This window comes from Protopterus annectens, chromosome 3.part1 (assembly GCF_019279795.1).
Source record: "Protopterus annectens isolate FY-2018-M chromosome 3.part1, PAN1.0, whole genome shotgun sequence".
NCBI lineage: Eukaryota > Metazoa > Chordata > Ceratodontiformes > Protopteridae > Protopterus > Protopterus annectens.
The window spans coordinates 285,901,867-285,921,512 of NC_056732.1; the positions used below are offsets into that span (position 1 = coordinate 285,901,867).

Genomic DNA, 19,646 nt, shown 5'->3' on the forward strand with positions numbered 1-19,646 from the left:
ATCGGTTCCTACTCCATAACATTATCACAGAAATAATGCACACAAAGTCTTGCATCCTTACTTTATTACATTATATTTAGAATTAGGATTGTGCATTTTAAACTTTTATAAGCTTTTTCTCATGCTGGTCTGAAACACTAATGCATGTGTGTACTACATTTCTATTACACAGCAATTATTTGTACTTTCAGTAAAAATAGTGAAAATGCAGAGAAACGTCATGCTTGCACTTGCACAAGTTGGAAGGATAGAAACATTTCTTAGAGTTTCAGTCATACCTTTTTTTCACACGTAGCTCCAGTGTACCCAGGACGGCATGAGCACACATTTGGAAGTATACACCTGCTCCCATACAGACATTTCTGTTGGCATATAGCTAGAAGGTAATGAAATATCATTATAAGTTACCTTTGAAATCTAATACATAACAAAGAGAAAAAGCAGCAACCTTTATAAAATGTTTATGCCCTTCTTTCTTATTCTTTGGTCTCAGTTCAATGAAGTCAGCTGCAGCAGTGTTTGCAGCATCTTTAAAACAGATCAGCTACAGACTTCCTCTCTAGAGGGGGCTTTGACAGCAAGACACTCCAGGGGTAGACCATCCTGAGCTGGCTGTTTACATACAACCTAAGTATGACACTAGTGAAGGGAGATTACTTTGCACAATTAGTCAGATTCTCTGCTTGACACAGGGACCACCAGAAAACAAAAAGAATATAGTATAATTATTTTGAATTCCATCTCAAAATGCTGCAGTCACTTAGAAATCATAAACATATACTGTGGATAATAATTTATATGTCAGTTATCTGATATTCACAGCAAATGCCTATTCTGATTGATGATGATGATGATGATGATGATGATGATAATAATAATAACAACAACGACAACAGCAACAATAATAAAAAATACCAATGTGTTAGTCAAGTAGGTCTCCTGGACACAGGTGACCCAGGAGGAATGTCTGGTTAAATGACTTGCTGAAGATCACAAAGTAGGCAAATAAGGACTGAGGGACTCAATCTCTGTATCAGGGGAACTGAAGCTTAATATATTAATCCTGTTTGCAACCTGGCAGACAATAGGTAGATCAGTGTGCTAGTGAGGAAGGATGATGTTGAGTTGCCCTATTGGATGAGAGCGAAAGTCTGAGGAAAGTACCTGGAAACCATATGGCTAAAGTTTGGAATGAAGCATGCTTACTATGCCAAGTGAGATTCTTTACCATTTTTGCATTAATTCATAAAGCTGCAAAGCAGTCACAGATACAGCAGAATAAGTATTGGCAATTAAAAGATGCAAACTAGTCCACACTTGATGTTCAAGTTTCATTCCATTAGCCTTATTGCAGGTAAGACTAGGGGTGGGAGTGGTGTCAGAGTGTGTTTTCTAGCATGGAGGCTCAGTGAATTTGTTACACTCCTAAGAACACATACATTTCAGCCTGTGTTTTAAAAGAGAATAATTAGAAATACTGTCAGATGTGATCAGAATGCCAGATCATTCATTTGAGCACTACACTAATTGGGAATTTTAACACTACCAGGACATTTTGGGACCACATACACAACTGGCTTATGTGTTACAGTAGGAAAGGCCTGTTTTGAAGGTCTGTAAATGTAAATGCCCCCAGTCCTTTTCCCACTGTAGAAGTGAAGGAGGTATAAGCAGGCAGAGAAGAACAATGGATATTTGTAAAACGGGAACGTTAGCTTGCGTAACTAGTGATTAAAAATTGAACAGCAGACATAAAAAAGCCTTTGACAATACTGCCTGCAATCTATGAAGGGTAGTGTCTAATACATTTGATAAAAGGGACAGGCTACATTACTAGAAAGCTAAGATGCAGTAGTTTGCTTTACTCACTGATTCAGAAGGAACAACAATAAAAGAATGGGAAATACTTTGAAGGGGGACAACAATAAAAGACAGAATGGGAAATACTGTGATGTACATTATGTGATGGGCTTTAGCCCAGTGATCCAGGTTTATTGCAAGCTAACATGGAGAAGATAGGACTTAAATCTAGGTAGTCCATTCTGAGAACAATTATTCTGCCAAAGGATGTTGTTCAGAGTGATACAATGAGACGTACAGCTGTAAACTTTCAGGAGCTGCTGAAAGTCAAGTTCAAAATGCAACACATTATAACATTATTAGCTTACAAAGGTATCTGGAGCTGAATATTACTCCAAAGGGCTTAAGACCTTTCAAAAATCCTTCTACGCCCTTTGATGAAAAAAATGTAGAAGATGTACAGTTTGCAAAAAGATGGGCGATGGCAGCACATCGCTGTACAACAGAATGGTTGGCCATCCTAGTCGAAAGAGATTTGTTAAAACAAAAACTGATTAAAAATGACATTGCAAAGCTGTGCTCTAGGTTATGCACTTCTTTGACGGTCCCTAGATTTGAGGGCATGTTAAAAGATCTTAATGAAAAAGTACTGAGTAAAACTGAGACTTTGATTGACAGAAAAATACACAAATTGCAGAGAGATCTGAGGGATTATGCAAATGAGACTTCTTTTACCAATAAAAACCATCTGAAAACCATGGGAGGGTTTTCTGGTTAAAGAATGGTAAAGAAAAAACATGGTGTCTCGTTTGCTTCATCTGAAGCAACAGAAGCTTCAGGAGAATGGTCGGATGAAAATGCAGACTTTCCTTCACTCCCTCCAGCTCAAAAAAGTGAATATATCTATGAACATTTTTATAACAGACCCAATACAAGTGAGAGAGGTCGGAAAAGGGGACAAGCAGATACGACGTGGGGCAGGCAACAACAGAATCAACAGGGGAAAAGGAAAAGATGGTATTAACTTTCTTAAGACTAATGGTGTTAATGACAGGTTGGGTGAACAGTATGTTTTTAACTTAACTGGCAGTTCTTTTTCAGATACTGAAATAGCAGTATTAAATTGTGGCATTAAGTTTATTCCTACTGTTGTTTCCAATATGCATACATTTAAAATAGATGTTTTTAAGCTAGTAAGAAAGTTACATCTTGTGTGCTTTTTTTCAAAGTCAAAAGAAAAAAATGTACAAGTAACTAATTCCTTTGATATGGATGATTCTTTGAATGAAACAACTTCTATGGAATTTTTTTCTTGTGATTCTTTTTGAGAATGATGAAACTGTGAATGCTTACTGTCTATTACCGACAAATGGGATTAGCATAAAAGAAACTATATACCTCCTTTTACTAATGAGGCAGTGAAATGTTTTTCCAGCATAGTGAATAATTCTATGCAGGATATTTTTTAAAAAAAGGAAAAAGTGTCTTATAATCTAACTAAAATGAATGGGAGGCTTTACTAAGATGAGATGTAGAAAAGATATTATATTTAAGCCCTCAGATAAAGGTAATAAGTTAGTTATAATGACAGTAGAACAGTATTATAAGATGTGTATGGATAATTTAAATAATGAGGAAGTATATAGAATTGCTATATGGAAGGAATATGAAACAGCCTTGTCAGCATATAATGAACTAATAAATAGGGGGTATAGACTTGGCTATTTTACCAAAAAAGACATAGAAAGGAAATTTTCCATAGAAAATTGTACTATGGCTAAATTTTACTGTCTTCCTAAACTACATAAAGATAGATATAATCCCCCGGGTCGTCCTATAGTGTCAGCTTGCAACTATTTTCTTCATAATATAGGAATTGTGTTGCATGAATTACTTTTACCAAAGGTTGTGCAGTTGTCTTCCTATATTAGAGACACCTTTGACTTTCTGGAGAAAATTAATAAAATTCAGTGGAATGAAAATAGGTACTGGATAGTAGTAGATGTTAAAAATGTGTATACTAATATTACACATGAATTAGGGGTGGAAGCTCTTAAATTTCATTTGGGTGAAACTCCACTTACTTATTATATAGTTGATTTAATACTGTTTTGTCTTAAAAATAATTTTTTTTTGAATTGAATGAAATTCTTTATCAACAAATTAAAGGCACAGCGATGGGAGCAGTTTTCGCTCCAGTATATGCAAATCTATTTATGGGTTATTTTGAAACCAAATTTCTATATAGAATGTGCTTTTTCAGAAGTCATGTAATAGAATATTATCGTTACATAGATGATTTAATCTTTCTATATGAGGGGGGTAGTTTAGATGTACATAATTTTATTCATGACCTAGACTGTAATAATTTTGGTATAAAGTTTGATGGAGCTCAGTGGGGAGATAAAGTTACATTTTTGGATGTAAATTTGCATGTTAGAGGTAATAAGGTAGTAACATCAGTGCATCATAAATTTGAAGGTGTGAATAATTTCATTAACGGGACTAGTTGCCATCCTCCACACTTAATATCAGCACTTCCCTATAATGAATTATTGCGAATCTCAAGATTAACTAGTGATGAACAACAAAAAGAATTAGAAATTGAGTTGACTTGTCAGAAATGTATCAAAAGAGGTTATAGTGTAGAAAGTGTAGAACAAGCTAAAAATAATTTGAATTTTAATAATCAGACTCATAAACAAGTAAAATATAGGGCTAAATCAAATAAAAATGTGTATAATCAACAAGTGGATAAAATGTTTTTTTGTTACAACATATGGAACATATACAGAGAAATTAGTAGAAATTGTTATGTTTTATTGGACACATTTGTTACAAGATCCATGCTTGGGTGAATTGTTACCTCAAAAACCTATGGTGTCTTATAGACGTGGAAAAAGTATTAAAGATATGCTAGTTCATGCTTATTTTATTTTTTCTGCTGCCAGTTTAACTAAATGTATTTCTGATTATGGTTTTAAAGCATGTGGTCATTGTAGTATATGTAACCAAACAGTAAATTCTTTTGACTGTATAAATGGAAAGAAATTTAATGTGAATGGTAATTTTAGTTGTAACACAGAGGGTATTGTATATGTAGTCAAATGTGAATGCAATTTATTTTACATAGGTGAATCAAAAAGGAGTTTTCGAGTCAGGTTCTTAGAACATCTGAGAAATATTAAAAATGAAAAGGTAGAAAGCCCTTTAGGCTTTCATTTTAAAAAATATCCTAACAGTGATGGTAAGAATTTAACAGGCACAATTTTGGAAAAAGTATATTGTGTGAAAGGTATGTGCTTGAAGAATAAACTACAATGGAAAGAAGCACTGTTTATTTTAAAATTTGACACTCTACACCCTAAGGGGTTAAATAGAGAGCTTGATTGGAAATGGCTGCTGTAATTAAGTGTTTTTTAATTGTTTTATTAGAATAGTTTTTTACTATATAAAGGAAAGAGAAATGGGTTTTGTTATACTCTGTTAAAAGGCTTATGCCGAGGCGCTGGAGAACATCAATTGCTGGTACTATAAAATAAATTCTTTGGATATACTGGCTGAGTCGTTTCTTGGACTATTTTTCCTCCTTGGTGGTTTAATATAATATATTAATCCTGTTTGCAACCTGGCAGACAATAGGTAGATCAGTGTGCTAGTGAGGAAGGATGATGTTGAGTTGCCCTATTGGATGAGAGCGAAAGTCTGAGGAAAGTACCTGGAAACCATATGGCTAAAGTTTGGAATGAAGCATGCTTACTATGCCAAGTGAGATTCTTTACCATTTTTGCATTAATTCATAAAGCTGCAAAGCAGTCACAGATACAGCAGAATAAGTATTGGCAATTAAAAGATGCAAACTAGTCCACACTTGATGTTCAAGTTTCATTCCATTAGCCTTATTGCAGGTAAGACTGGGGGTGGGAGTGGTGTCAGAGTGTGCTTTCTAGCATGGAGGCTCAGTGAATTTGTTACACTCCTAAGAACACATACATTTCAGCCTGTGTTTTAAAAGAGAATAATTAGAAATATTGTCAGATGTGATCAGAATGCCAGATCATTCATTTGAGCACTACACTAATTGGGAATTTTAACACTACCAGGACATTTTGGGACCACATACACAACTGGCTTATGTATTACAGTAGGAAAGGCCTGTTTTGAAGGTCTGTAAATGTAAATGCCCCCAGTCCTTTTCCCACTGTAGAAGTGAAGGAGGTATAAGCAGGCAGAGAAGAACAATGGATATCTGTAAAACGGGAACGTTAGCTTGCGTAACTAGTGATTAAAAATTGAACAGCAGACATAAAAAAGCCTTTGACAATATTGCCTGCAATCTGCGAAGGGTAGTGTCTAATACATTTGATAAAAGGGACAGGCTACATTACTAGAAAGCTAAGATGCAGTAGTTTGCTTTACTCACTGATTCAGAAGGAACAACAATAAAAGAATGGGAAATACTTTGATGTGGGACAACAATAAAAGACAGAATGGGAAAATACTTTGATGTACATTATGTGATGGGCTTTAGCCCAGTGATCCAGATTTACTGCAAGCTAACATGGAGAAGATAGGACTTAATTCTAGGTAGTCCATTCTGAGAACAATTATTCTGCCAAAGGATGTTGTTCAGAATGATACAATGAGATGTACAGCTGTAAACTTTCAGGAGCTGCTGAAAGTCAAGTTCATTCCAGTTGGACAGAGCCTGACTGAGTCTCTTCTAGAGTAGGACATGAGAGCAAGCTGCAAATCAGCCTAGGAAGATTTTGACAAACTGTCTAAACGTTCTGGACTGTGAGGCTAGCCTCTCTTTTGCAAGGCAATTTGGGAAAAAATACTGATGTGTAGAGATCCTATGTCTTCTGATTATTTGGTAGTATTTTTGCCCTGTTGAAAACAACAACTCTTGCTTTCTAGGCAGCATCCTTTCTGATTCAACTTCATTTTCCGTCTGCTTAGAGGCTAGAAAACAATAAAGCAAAATGTACAATGCCAACATGTATTATTGCCTACGTATTCTCCCAATAGGTTATTATATGATGAGATTAAGTACTTCTGCCAAAATATTATAACATAATATGTAATTTCTTCCTCAAACAAATTATGAAAGTGACTTGATTCTACCTTATAGGTATCTTCCTACTTTATCACATTTAATCCTGAACAGTAGGAGGCAAATTAATACCTTTTCTTCCTGACCTCTTCTAAGAATATATGAATGATTCTATGTTTTTTACTGATGGAAAAGCAACAAAATTGTGGAAGAGGTTTTACACAATTTAAGCTTAACCTAAGTTATGGGTAATAGAGGATATATGCATTTAATGATGAACAAGCAATAAACATTGGTTTAATTTAGTATTCTAAGGATCCATATGCTGCTTAACTGTATGTGATTGTTAGTTCCCGGGTGTCTTTGTTGCCAGCGAGTACTTTTGTTTTGTGCTACCTTACATATTAACACAGGTTAACACTTTAAATTTCACTTATAGGGTCTCAGTATACCTGCAAAAAGGACACAAATTTTCACTTTATAGACATCAGAGAGGGTGGTACTCCTTTGCTCCAAAGTCTGAGAGGGTGCTGTGTATCTATCTTAATGAATAAGAATGCACAATAGCAAGATGATAAACATTGCAATGTTGGGAATAGGATCATAGGAAGTTACTAGGCTAATGGCCCCAGGGCCCTTACAAGTCTAGCCAAGTTCAACCCATGCTCCCAAGGGTGTCTGGTGCAAGCAGACACTAAAATCAACACTTATTGCCCTGTCCAAGAAGGACACAGGTGGAGCCCCTGAGGTGAATTTCCAGTTATCCATCCAGTCGTCCAAATTACACTTAAATAGGGTCAACGAGGGGCTTTGTTTAACATGAATAGGAAGCTTGTTCCAAATGTGGGGCAACTTCTGTGAGACAAATCTGTCTCTCCATCAAGTTCTGTTGATGTCACATACCAGGTTAAGGTCCTTTGAGTGAGTGACCCGTGTGCCATTTGACTTGCGAATGTGCAGCATTTCCATTAAAGCTGGGTCAGAGATTGCTCTGTATGCAAGGCACAGGTTGCCTCTGAGCAGTGTGTATGACATAGAGTAAAGTGACAATGAATTCAGTCTGTCTGCATAAGACAGATCTTGAAGACCCTGAATTTTCTTTGTAAGGAAACTTTGTGGTCTCTCCAATTGCTACTGGTGTTTGGAAAGGAGCATACCAAAGTGAGTGTTGTACTCTATGACTGGCCAGATGAGGGAAGAGCACAGGGGGGTTATAACCCCCCTTTTTTTTTTCTGCAGGCAATGCCCTTACTTAAGAGATGAGCAATACAAAATGCCCTTCTTACCACTGTGGAGACATGGTGATCGAAGTTAAGGTTGCTGCTGACCTGTGTGCCCAGATCTCTTACCACTGACTGCATGCTTAGGGTATTGCTCTTGATGTGGTAGTTTGCAGGAACATCACCCTTGCTGAAGGGGATGACAATGCATTTTTTTGCATAAAATTTAAGACCGTGACTTTGGCACCAGTCATTACTCTGTGTTAAGACCTTCTTGCAGGATGTTGACATCACTAGGGGTTTTAGCGATCGCTCCCAGTGTGTCAGCAATAGTCCTTTAGTATTAGCCTGTAGTTCAGAGAAGTCAATTCAGAACAGTAGCAGTCCCAAAACTGATCTCTGTGGAACACCACTAGTTATGGGTCTGCTGGAGGAGGTGAAGTCCCCTATTTTGACTGTATGAGTTCTATCAGTGACCCAGTTTGTAACCCACCTGGCAGTGTATGGGTTGATACCAATCTGGGTGAGTTTATCAATGATGCCTGAGTTAGGGATTATGTTAAAGGGCTTGGCTAAGTATAGGTAGGCAATATGCACAAATTTGCCCTTGTCTAGGGCTTCGTTGTCTGTCTTGAAGAAGTCCACCAAGTTTAACAGACATGATCTCCCCTTGACAAAGCCAAACTGGGTGGGGGTCGAGCATTTGGAGATTTCCTATATCTTTGTTAATAGGGTCCATGATGATTCGTTCCATGGCCTTGCAGGCAGGGTTGTCAGATGTCCCTATTTGATGAGACTGCCCCAGGATTAGCAGCCTGGTTAAGATCCCAGTGAAACAGCCTCCACTTTGTTCTTTTTGATTGGCCCGTATGCCGGTATATGAGACAATAAAAAAAAAATTGCAAAACAGAGCTAGTTCTGTTTAATGCGGAACTGCCTGATGTTCCACATTGAACAGAAGAGGGTCCGCTGTGAAAGACCCTTTTTTTGTTCCTACCTGGCCCATCAGAAATCTGGCAACCCTGCTTGCAGGTAAGGCTGTTCAGACAAATGGGACTATAACTCCTGGGGTCCATGGATGCACCCCCTTTGTACAAAGGGATGACAGCAGCTGTTTGCCATTCTGCTGGGATGAAGCCAGTTCTTAGGCTGCAATTGAAAAGCGTGCCCAATGTTGATGCTAATTCCTGTTTTAACCCATGTAGAACACAGCCAAGGATGTTGACTGGTCCCATACAGGCTGTGTTTTTGGCCTTGGAGAAGGCATTTAACTCATTCACTCCATTGGAGCTCAGGAAGTTTGCACTGTAACTTCCAATGGGTGGAGCATAAGCCTTTTGACAGAATTAAATTATGTCCTCACATTTCAAACAAATGTTCATATCTCTGGAACCATAGAGGTTATGAAAAAAGTATAAATGGCAAACCCTCCAGCACAAAGTATTTTTATAGTGGTAGTACTCTTTAGGTTCTAGGTTTTAAAATGAATTTTATAAGTTAGAGTAAGCACAGTAAGTATTAAGTTTGTAATATTGTGTAAACAACTTACAATATCTCAGCAACCATTCAAGTTACACATATACTGCCAGCAGAATTTTGTTCATCTAGCTGTAAGTTTTCATATGAGGCTAAGGAGTTCTGTCTGTGTTACTAGGTTGTTGAGATATTTAGAAAAATTGGAAATTTATATCTATATAAATTAATATCATGTGAAAACAATATTTAATATCTCTTTACCCCACACTAGACAGAGGTCAAATATTAATGCAGTTAAGTTTGCCACTGTGAAAGCTTTAATATGCAATCTTTTAAAATCTTGTATGTAGGATGTTTTGAAATTATTGATGCAAATATGATCAAACAATATTTTATTCCTGGAGGCATCGGTAGGAATTAACTGTAGAAGCACCTGGAGGCGTCACTCTGATGAAATGAGTTAAGACCTGTTCTTAGGGGATACTAGGTGGGGGACAGGTGTTAGGGATGCTTTGGGGTATATGTGGCGGGGACAGGGGAATGAAGTTTTCACTGAACCTGTCAGCCAGCAGATTTGCTATATCCACAGGTTCTGAATATGTAGTACCATTAACTATGAGTTCTGTGCAAATCTGGGCCTTACCTTTGAGGTTATGGATGTAACTAAAGAATGCCTTATGATTATCCTTAGTTAGGGAAGCTAATTTGGATTTGTAGTTAGCTTTGGAGGACTTCACTAGGTGTCTTATTTGTTTAAGTTGAGAATGAAGTGTTTCCAGTTTTGAGACCATTCCTTCCTACTCTAAGACAGCAATTCCTTTCTCCTGTTGTATAGCCTATTAATTGAAGATCTTGATTTGGTTCTTTCAGGTATGGCAGAGTCAATACACTTGTACAGGTGCTTGTATAAAGCATTGGTGTATAACTCAGCGTAGGTGTTTGTTACAACTTTGGAGGGAGGAGCAATGAAGCTATTTATGCTGTCACATAAGAGGCTGTAATTGGCCTTGGAGAAGATTTTTAGTCTAGTTTTTGCTAAGGGGGATCTTGTGTTATAGTTACTTCTAGTAAGACTAATCTGTGGTCAGATCTCACCAGGGGTGGCCACACACAAGGGTGGTGCAGCGGTCCCCCATGTTGGTGACTACCAGATCCAGGAAGTTTGAGACCCTTGTGGGTGCTTCAACCAGCTGGCCTAGGGCATTATAGTTAGCAAAGTCCAGGAACCTTTGGGCAAGTCAGTTAGAACACGTATAATTTACCCAATCAATGGATGGGTAATTAAAGTCACCCAAAACCAGGGTGTTTGGTTGTATTTGATTGACTTAAGTAGATCCAAGTAGGCTGAGTAGATGCTCTGATTCACGGAGGGGTTCTATAGCTAGCAATGACCTGAAGAGGGTCTTACCTACAGTCAGTTGCACCTGAAATAATTCAAGGGAATCATGCTGTTTAACCAATCTAGAGGTGTATTTATCTTTAATGAATACTCCACCTCCTTTCATTCTCATGCCTTCAGTTTGTGGTCTGAACGTGTGGAAGGAAATGTAACCTGGTATAGCTGGAGTGCATTCTACAGCCTTAAACCAGGTTCTGCACAAATGTCAGCATCTTCCGAGGACTGAGTCCATTGAGTTCATTTTCTGGTTTAGACTCCTAGCATTTAGCAGCATAACCTTGAGGTTGTTTTTAGAGGGTATTTTTATGTTGGGTATTTTGTTCTTGTGACATTGCCTAAAAAAGGCACTATGGGATTGGCAAGAGCCTTAGCCAGTAACCGAAATCCCAGGGGGTGACAGATGAATGCCATCTCTGGCAAAGCATTAAGGTCTGTCGACTATGCCATCCCAGGTTGACAGATACTGGACCCCCTTAGAATGACACCAGAAACTAAGCCAGTTTTTGAAGTCAATCATTTTTTGTTTGTATTGAGGTATCCTAGATCAAAGTAAAATACTGCTTAAGGCTAGGGGCATACCAGCCTGAGACACATAATCAGAGAGCTCAGTCATGTATCTCTTCATATAGTCCAGTGAGGTACATCTCAAGTCGTGCACACAAACATGGACTATGACAGAGTCATAGCAGTGCCTGTTGTTGAGAGACTTGAGTGTATGTGTGATGTGGCAGATCCTGGCACCTGACAGACAGCTAACTGTGAATTTTTCCATATCCAACCTGGTGAGAGGCATATCTGTGTGTCTCACAATTGAGTTGCCTATGACTAAGATGTTTGTTTTTGTGTTATGTCTTAGGGGCTTGACTGGTGAGACACTGGTGTGTGATATATTATGTGTACTATGTTCTGCACAGGATGTATTATGTGAATTGTGCTTGTGTTTGTGTTTGGGAGGTCTCAGATGTTTATGTAAGCTTCTGGTAAGAATATCTGCATATGTAGGTTTATGTGTTGTTGGTTTGGTAGGTGCAGGGCGTGAGGTGTGCATGCTAACAACCTGCTTAGTATCAGATGAACTGACAGGTGAGTGAGAGAGCCTGGATTCTAGGTTTTTGATATAGATGCATTTCTCACATAATTAATTTGTGTGGACTACAAGAAGTGGATTATAAGTGAACATGAGGCAATTGTTACATTGCCTCAGGATGCCCATGTCAACCAGGCTGGCTGGAGAAACTCTGGGAAATTGTCCATCCATAATGCTAGGTAAGTAGATGTGTTCAGAAAACAGGGACAGGACAGGAAGGAAAAGGTAAAGTAGAGCACTGGAGAAATGGACAAACAATATGAAGGGCTAGTGGGTAGGATCTGTACTGGTACCTGGAGAGCTTTGCTGAATATATCACTTGTCAGTGAGGGACAATCAGGAGAACTCACCAATGGAGCACCAGCAGAGTACTAAGGGAAAATTTGCAGGCAGTAGTGTTTGTGTCTATAACCACCAATGGTGCCTATCTCTGCTCAGCAGTGAGCAATGTGCAAACAAGCCCAAACCTGCACAAATGCAGTGTTTATGTAGCAAACGAGAGCAAATTGATTTAAACAAATTAACTGATAAAAAAGCTCAAAATTGAGCCCTGTTCCAGCAACCTTCAATCAGATGAGGTTTAACTGCACACTCCTGCCACTAGGGCGCAGGAGAACCCTCTCTAACAAAAGATAGCCAGGTCTAGTGTTGAAGTTATACAAACAGAACTAGATTCAGCAGGTATGAATCTAGACTATACTACAGCAAAGTGCAACAATTTCAGAAAAAAAAACAGTTCAAATAAGCAGTGATATGGTAAAACTGCAGTTCAGAAATGCAATATACCATGAAAAATTCTACTTAAGTTTTGCAGAGATCAGCAGATGCCTTGGATTGATTAGATAAATACAGCAAAGCAGGTGCTTGTAGCTGAACTCTGTGGAGCTTTGCTAAAACAAGCGCAAGCCCTCACAAACATGGTGCTTATGTAACAAACTGATTTAAGCAAATTAACCAATAAAAAAGCTCAAAACTGAGCCCTGTTCCAGCAACCTTCAATCAAATAAGTTCTAACTGCACACTCCTGTCACTAGGGTGCCCTGAACCCTCTCCAACAAAAGATAGCCTGTTTTACTCCTGAAGTTATACAGACAGAACTTGATTCAGCAGATCTGAATCTAGTGTATACTACAGCAAACAAAGTGCAACAATTTCAGGAAACAGTTCAAATATGCAGACACAATAAGCCTTTAACCAGCAACTCCCGGCTCAGAAGGGCAGAGGCTACCTTCTACTCCCACAAGAGTGTAGACTACAAACATTCTTAATCTAAAATAACTGGCCTGAATCCCAAGTGCTTAAACCAGAATTAAGACACTTTTAGAATAACAGACACACTAAGCCTTCAACCAGCAATTCCAACTTAAGCTACCTCTCTTGCCACAAAAGTGTAGACTACAAACCTTCTTATTGTACAACAACTGGTCTAAAGTCCCAGTCCTTAAACCAAAACTAAGAAGCTTAGAATAACAGTTACAATTTAATCAGGCTACTAACAAGCAGTAATAAATGCAGCAGAATAAATCCAACTGAACACTTTTAAGAGCAAGTAGCAAAAGCAAAATAAAATAATAAAGTAAGAAGAAACACAAATACAGTAAAAGTAGCTGAATAAAATGTTTTTTTTTTAAAGTTAAGTGGGAACGGAGGAAACAGAAGATAATTCAAGGTTGAGAAACAAAGGGGGTGGGTCTTCCCAAATGATCTGTCTGTACTCAGTAGAATGAGATGATGAAACGGGACTGGGAAGAGTGTCCAAAATCAGATTTATAATAGGGGCAGGCAATTCAAAAGCTATCAAATTTAAGAATACTTACTTAGGCATTTTACTTTCACTCAGCAGATTTGTGGGTTGAGCGTTGGACGTGCTATTGTCATCAATGGGCTCTGATAATTTTTTGGTAGCCTATTTCCCTACCCTATATGCCTAGCTCATGCTACAACTGGCTGTGCATGGAAAACTATAGTTCACTCTAACCCCCAGCCCCTAATGGTTTGCACTAAACTTTGTATTCTCCCAACTTCACATCTAATCTGCTTCCCTTAGGATAGGAGTGTCCCATATTCCCAGCCAACTCGGTCAAATGCCTGCGCCACTAACTGATCCTGGGCCTCCAGTATCATAGTTAGCACTTTATCCCTCTCTGCCACCAGAGTGGTAAAAGTGTTTTTAATTTTAAAATATTATGTTCTAACAAAACTAGAAAGCTCTGCACACAAACAAGTAGCAAAGGAAAGCCATACAGGTGCAAGAGTTAAAAAACAAAATGGTGTGCTGCATTATTCATGTACAGATACTGCAGGATGAGACTGAGAAACTGGGCAGATGGCTCAGCTGGTTTCACACTGAGCAGCAGTAGGTAAGAATGGAAGTATGTGAAGCATACCAAATTCTACATTATCCAAAAATGCCTGTCTAAATTTAACATGCCAGCTATTCTCAAATTGCTGATTATGTTGCCACCCCCTACAGTGCTGTCAGTTACCAAACTCAACATGATGCCTTACTCACTCACTGTCCTATGATGGCTGATCTCCCACTGCTACTAGAAATGAGTTTACGTGGCTTCTGACATGTTAAATCTCTGCTTCAGTTCCATGCTGATTGCTGCTCTTGATGGTATTTCATTGTTTTATCACTATAGTTAAAAGTTTGCAATCTAAGCATTTTACAGAATAAAAAAATACATAACACACAAAAGATAAGTAACATGCAGTAGCATACATAGGCTAACATATTTAGAAAAAAGGCTATCAAAAGTCCATAATATAGAATGCAAAGGATTCACATAAACCTGCCTAGATAAATAATACCTAAAGGATCTTCTGAAGGAGGCTCCTCAGCTGCAAGCCTGATATAAAGAGGTTAGCCTATTCCAGGGAATTGGAAACAGATAAGTAAAAGATAGACACCCTGAGCATTCAAGCTGTTTCCTTAGTACAACTAGCAGTCCCTCCAGTGATGACCTGAGAGGCCAGTCTGGGACACAGGGAACCTGAAGCACTTTCAAAGGCACAGCCTGTCAATAATAATATTTAAAAAATGATCTGGGAATAACTGGCAGTCAGCATAAGTCCTGCAGCTGAGAAAGTGTATGCAAAAACTGGAACTACCCATTAGAAGCATCTGCATTAAATTCTGTATCATCTGCCATCATGCCAGGTTGCCTTTTAGCAGCACAAGAAAACAAGAGTTACAGCAGTATAAAATGAGAAGACACTATGGCATACATCAATCGAGATAATTTATAAGATGGAATAAATATTACTTATCTGTCAGTAAAACGCATTGCTAATAGCTAAACCATGGCTGTTTGGTGTCAGCCTGTCATCAAGGACAATGAATGCCAAGACTGCACTCTTGGGACAATCAAATCATCCCAATACAAAATAAGAGGGGGGAGAAGAGGAAGATGAAACAGATATACACGGTACTAGTATCACGTCTGTTTTGGCAGGGCTGACTTTCAAGCCATTCCTAGATAAACATCAAAGAACTGACTCCAAAGAGCCCTGGGTAGAAAAGTCAGACACAGTCTAATAGACAAAGGAGAGGTGTACCTGTATAACATCCACATAAGACTACTAAGAAATACCTTTCCATTTAATGTCCTTTCTAAGTGAACAACAATGGCACCAAGCTAGAATTCTGTAGCACCCCCAGTCCAGGAGGTAGCAGCTAGAGGAGGTTTAATATTCCTACAACTCTCTAGATCAGCCTTAAGTTGCAAGGGGTAGCAGCTAGAGGAGGTTTAATCTTCCTACAACTCTCTAGATCAGCCTTAAGTTGCAAGGGGTTAACAATCAAGCAAAATACTACAGATATTTCAATAAATATGAAGCCATTCAACCAAAATGCCATGATCTACCACATCAAATGCAGTCATGAGATTAATGAGGACCAGAACTTAATATGATATTTTATCTCTATCTATATGGCCACTAGCAACCGCAATACATGTTGTCTTTGTGCTATGCTTAAACTTAAAACCAGATAGATCTGGATCAAAGAGATCCTGAGTTGTTACACTGCAGTAGTTCTGTGTATGCACCACTTATCTCATGATGAGATATAGACTCTAGACATGCATGAACCACAGCTATGATATTCAAGGCATCAGTGAAAACAGTATTGCATACTGCCAATAGGAATCTGAGCTACTGTCACCATCACAGCTAATCAGCTAATCAGTTATGGATAACAAGATGCTACTGCACATTCCTGCAACTGATCAGTTCCATACTGAAGCTTCACCTTCCCATGTACCACCTTAATCATATGTTCTAACCCCTACACTGATCTTACCCCTGATCTTAATCCTAACACTGACATACACACACACACATGCACGCACATACACACACACACACACACACACACACACACACACACACACACACACACACACACACACACACACACACACACACACACACACACACACACACACACACACACACACACACACACACACACACCACCACCACCACACATACATACACAACTCAGTAACTATTACTTTACCGAGACCTAACGGTAACCTAACATAGAAACATTCATAAGCACAGTTCAAAACATTCTTCTAGACAATCACCACAAATCTATCCCGTTAGCCCTTATTCAAACACTTAAAAAATCCCACTTAACTATCCATAAGCACAGCTCACACAACAAAGAACACTTAACAAGTTGACATTTCACATCTTCATTTCTTGAGCAATGCAACTATTGATTTAAAGAGACAGCAATGTACGCTGCTGACAAGAACACACTGGGCAAGGTGAGGGAAAGGTGGTCAAAGTTGGTAAAAGAGATGGTAGCACTCTCACCAATATATCATTTTTATGGGGAGCACAGATATTTTATGGTAGATCATAAGCTTATAGGCTCACAGTTATATACTAGGCTAATGTCCACCAGGACCTTTATAAGCTTAGCCGTGCAGCCCAATCCAATTGTGTCCCTATGTATCATGGGCATTTATTAGGAGGGGTATGTTTGGAAGTTTCTAGAGGCTTTGTTGGGGGCTATGTTAGTTTGAGCATTATTGTCTGCCTCCTTCTATCAGAGACATGGGGGCCAGACCCAGGGTGAATATTTGATTTTCTATCCATTGGTCAGGGTTAGCTTAAATAGGGCTAGAGATGAACTCTGCTTCACATGGATGTGGAGCCTGTTCCAGAGCTTGGGGATCCTCTGAGACACATATCTGTCACACCAACATATCTTATTTATGTCACAAGCAAAATTTAAATCCTTGGATCCAGTGGTTCTGATGCTGTTTATTTTGCAGATATGTAAATGGTCCATCAGAGCTGGATCCAAGGATGCCTTGTTTGCCAGGCATAGGCACCTCTCAAGAACCTGTAGGAGACTGAGTATAGAGGTAGGACTTTAAGGCAGTCTATCCAGGACAATGTGTTTATACCCTGTATTATCTTGGTAAGGAACATGTATGGGCATTTCAACTGTTGCATATGTCTGGTCAGGTTCATGCTGAAAGGAGCATTATTTTCAATGATGGGTCTGATAAGGGCTGAATAAAGTGGGCACTATGACTTCCTTGTACCTGGATGCCACACACTTATTTATATGTTGTGTGACATGTTATGATTCTCTTACTACCTTGGGCACATACTTTTTCAAAGGCAGGATTATCATCTACATATTTTCCCAGATTACTGAATACTGTGTCACCTCTTTGGGGTATCTTATCAATGAAGTAATAAGTATGGGTGGCAGATTTCTTAAAAGGTGCTGTAATGCATTTCTTGGCATTGAGTTTTAATCTGTGTCTTTGGCACCATTCATTTGTCTGTGTTAGACCCTCTTGCAAGATGTTTGTGTCATGGGTGGGAATCTTTGATAGCTCCCAGTTTGTAATCATCTGTGAACTTGGTCAGCCAAAGGTCCTTGACATTAGCCTTTACCTCTGAGAAGTAGATGTCAAATAGGAGCAGTCCCAGAATGGAGCCTTGAGGTACCCTTCTGGTGATCAGTTTCTTAGTGGAGATGGTGTCACCAATTATGTCTTTCTTTGTCCTGTCTGTGAGCCATCTGGTTATCCAGTAATTTATGGAGGGGGTTTCCAAGTTTGGTGAGTTTTCCAACTATACCCAAGTGGATTATTGCATCAAACACCTTAACCAGGTCCAGGCAGGTGGTATGTACCATCTCCCCTCATCCATTTCCTTGTTAGTCCTCTCAAAGAAGTCCACCATGTTTAGAAGGCATCCACAAACTCTTTTATAGAATACAGTCTTAAGCCCTTCCTATTGGGTGGATGTGTAGGCATTAATACAGCTGATTAACATGGACCCAAAGGTAGCTATCGGCCTTGATATCTGAGCTGACTTACAGCGCCTTGTTTCTTTTATCTGACATCATCACCGTGATGCCTAGTTCTCTTAACACTGTGTAATGCAGGCTGATTGACTCATGGTGTGCCATTCTTTCTTTCCTTCATCTTCTCATTCACCAGCCACTCCTGTGTTCTATACCTTTAAAGAGATGGATCCCTGCCTCTATCATCCCTTCCATTTAAAGATCTTATAACCAAATAAGAAGGCATATTGTAGTAATAGAGTACACCCTTTTCAAAAATTTAGCAATGGATCTCATTCAAACTTTGCCAACTTCACACTTATTGCCACAAACCAATCCTTTTAATAAACTAACTCTCAACTGTCCAGATTATCTCAGAATGTCCAGATTTTTGCTGCATTTTTTTGGATGGTTCCTCATAAAAGTTTATAGATTTCAGGCAAGTCACTGAGGACTGACGTCATTAAATAATTAGTCATTTGAGTTTCAGAATTCATATCCATTGGAAAAGGCACACTAAATACATAGCATTTTATTCCATTAACTTTCTAAGTTTATAAGAACAATATTTAACGTTTGTCCCTGGTTTTGGGCCTTTGTCCTCCCAATTATGTTTGGCTTTGCACAGCTTTCCCATGCTATTAGGTTGAGAAGCATACAACATACTCTTCAAAAACCAAACCTGTTCTGACACTGAGGAAAGTGAACAATAAACTAATCAAGATTTTAACAGTTTTATACATGCATATATTAACCAAACTCCCTACAACCCATGCATTTAACCATTTCTTTTTGCAATAACAACACATTAATAATCACTCTCCAAATGGGAAAAAATAAATGCAATAACAAACACAATGCATAAATATTAGAAATGAGACTACTGAATGCATACCACCCTATTCCCTGTCAAAACTATCAACAACAAATACATTCTTCAATACTTTAAAAATAAAAATAGTAATTAATCCCAAAGATGCCTCCATAAATTTAGTCAAATTATTTTCCATTTTATTCAAACACACATAAAACAGCAAACAATGCACAACCCCCCCCCCCCCTCCCTATCACAGAGCACCTTCTGAAATGGCTGAAATTCCCCCAGAAAACTCTTCAGCACACTCTCAAAATCTCATCACACTCCCCTACTGCAACATTCTCAATAATAATAGCAACTTAGTTCAGGTGATCAGCACAAATGTTTAAAAAATATTAAATATTATCTTGCAGCTGCTAAGAATAAAATCTGGGGCCTTGGCCTTCTCAAGCAATTCCACTGTAAA

At 38.5% G+C, this 19,646-nt stretch overlaps 1 protein-coding gene across 1 annotated transcript in view; it reads right to left on the reverse strand.

Moving 5' to 3' along the window:
* The window catches only part of VWDE (von Willebrand factor D and EGF domains), a 740,920-nt gene that overhangs the window by 39,149 nt on the left and 682,125 nt on the right, over positions 1-19,646 (reverse strand). Inside the window, exon 28 of the mRNA XM_044066200.1 lies at positions 279-376. Within this exon, the coding sequence (XP_043922135.1) occupies positions 279-376 (98 nt within the window). The remainder of the gene's footprint in view (positions 1-278; positions 377-19,646) is intronic.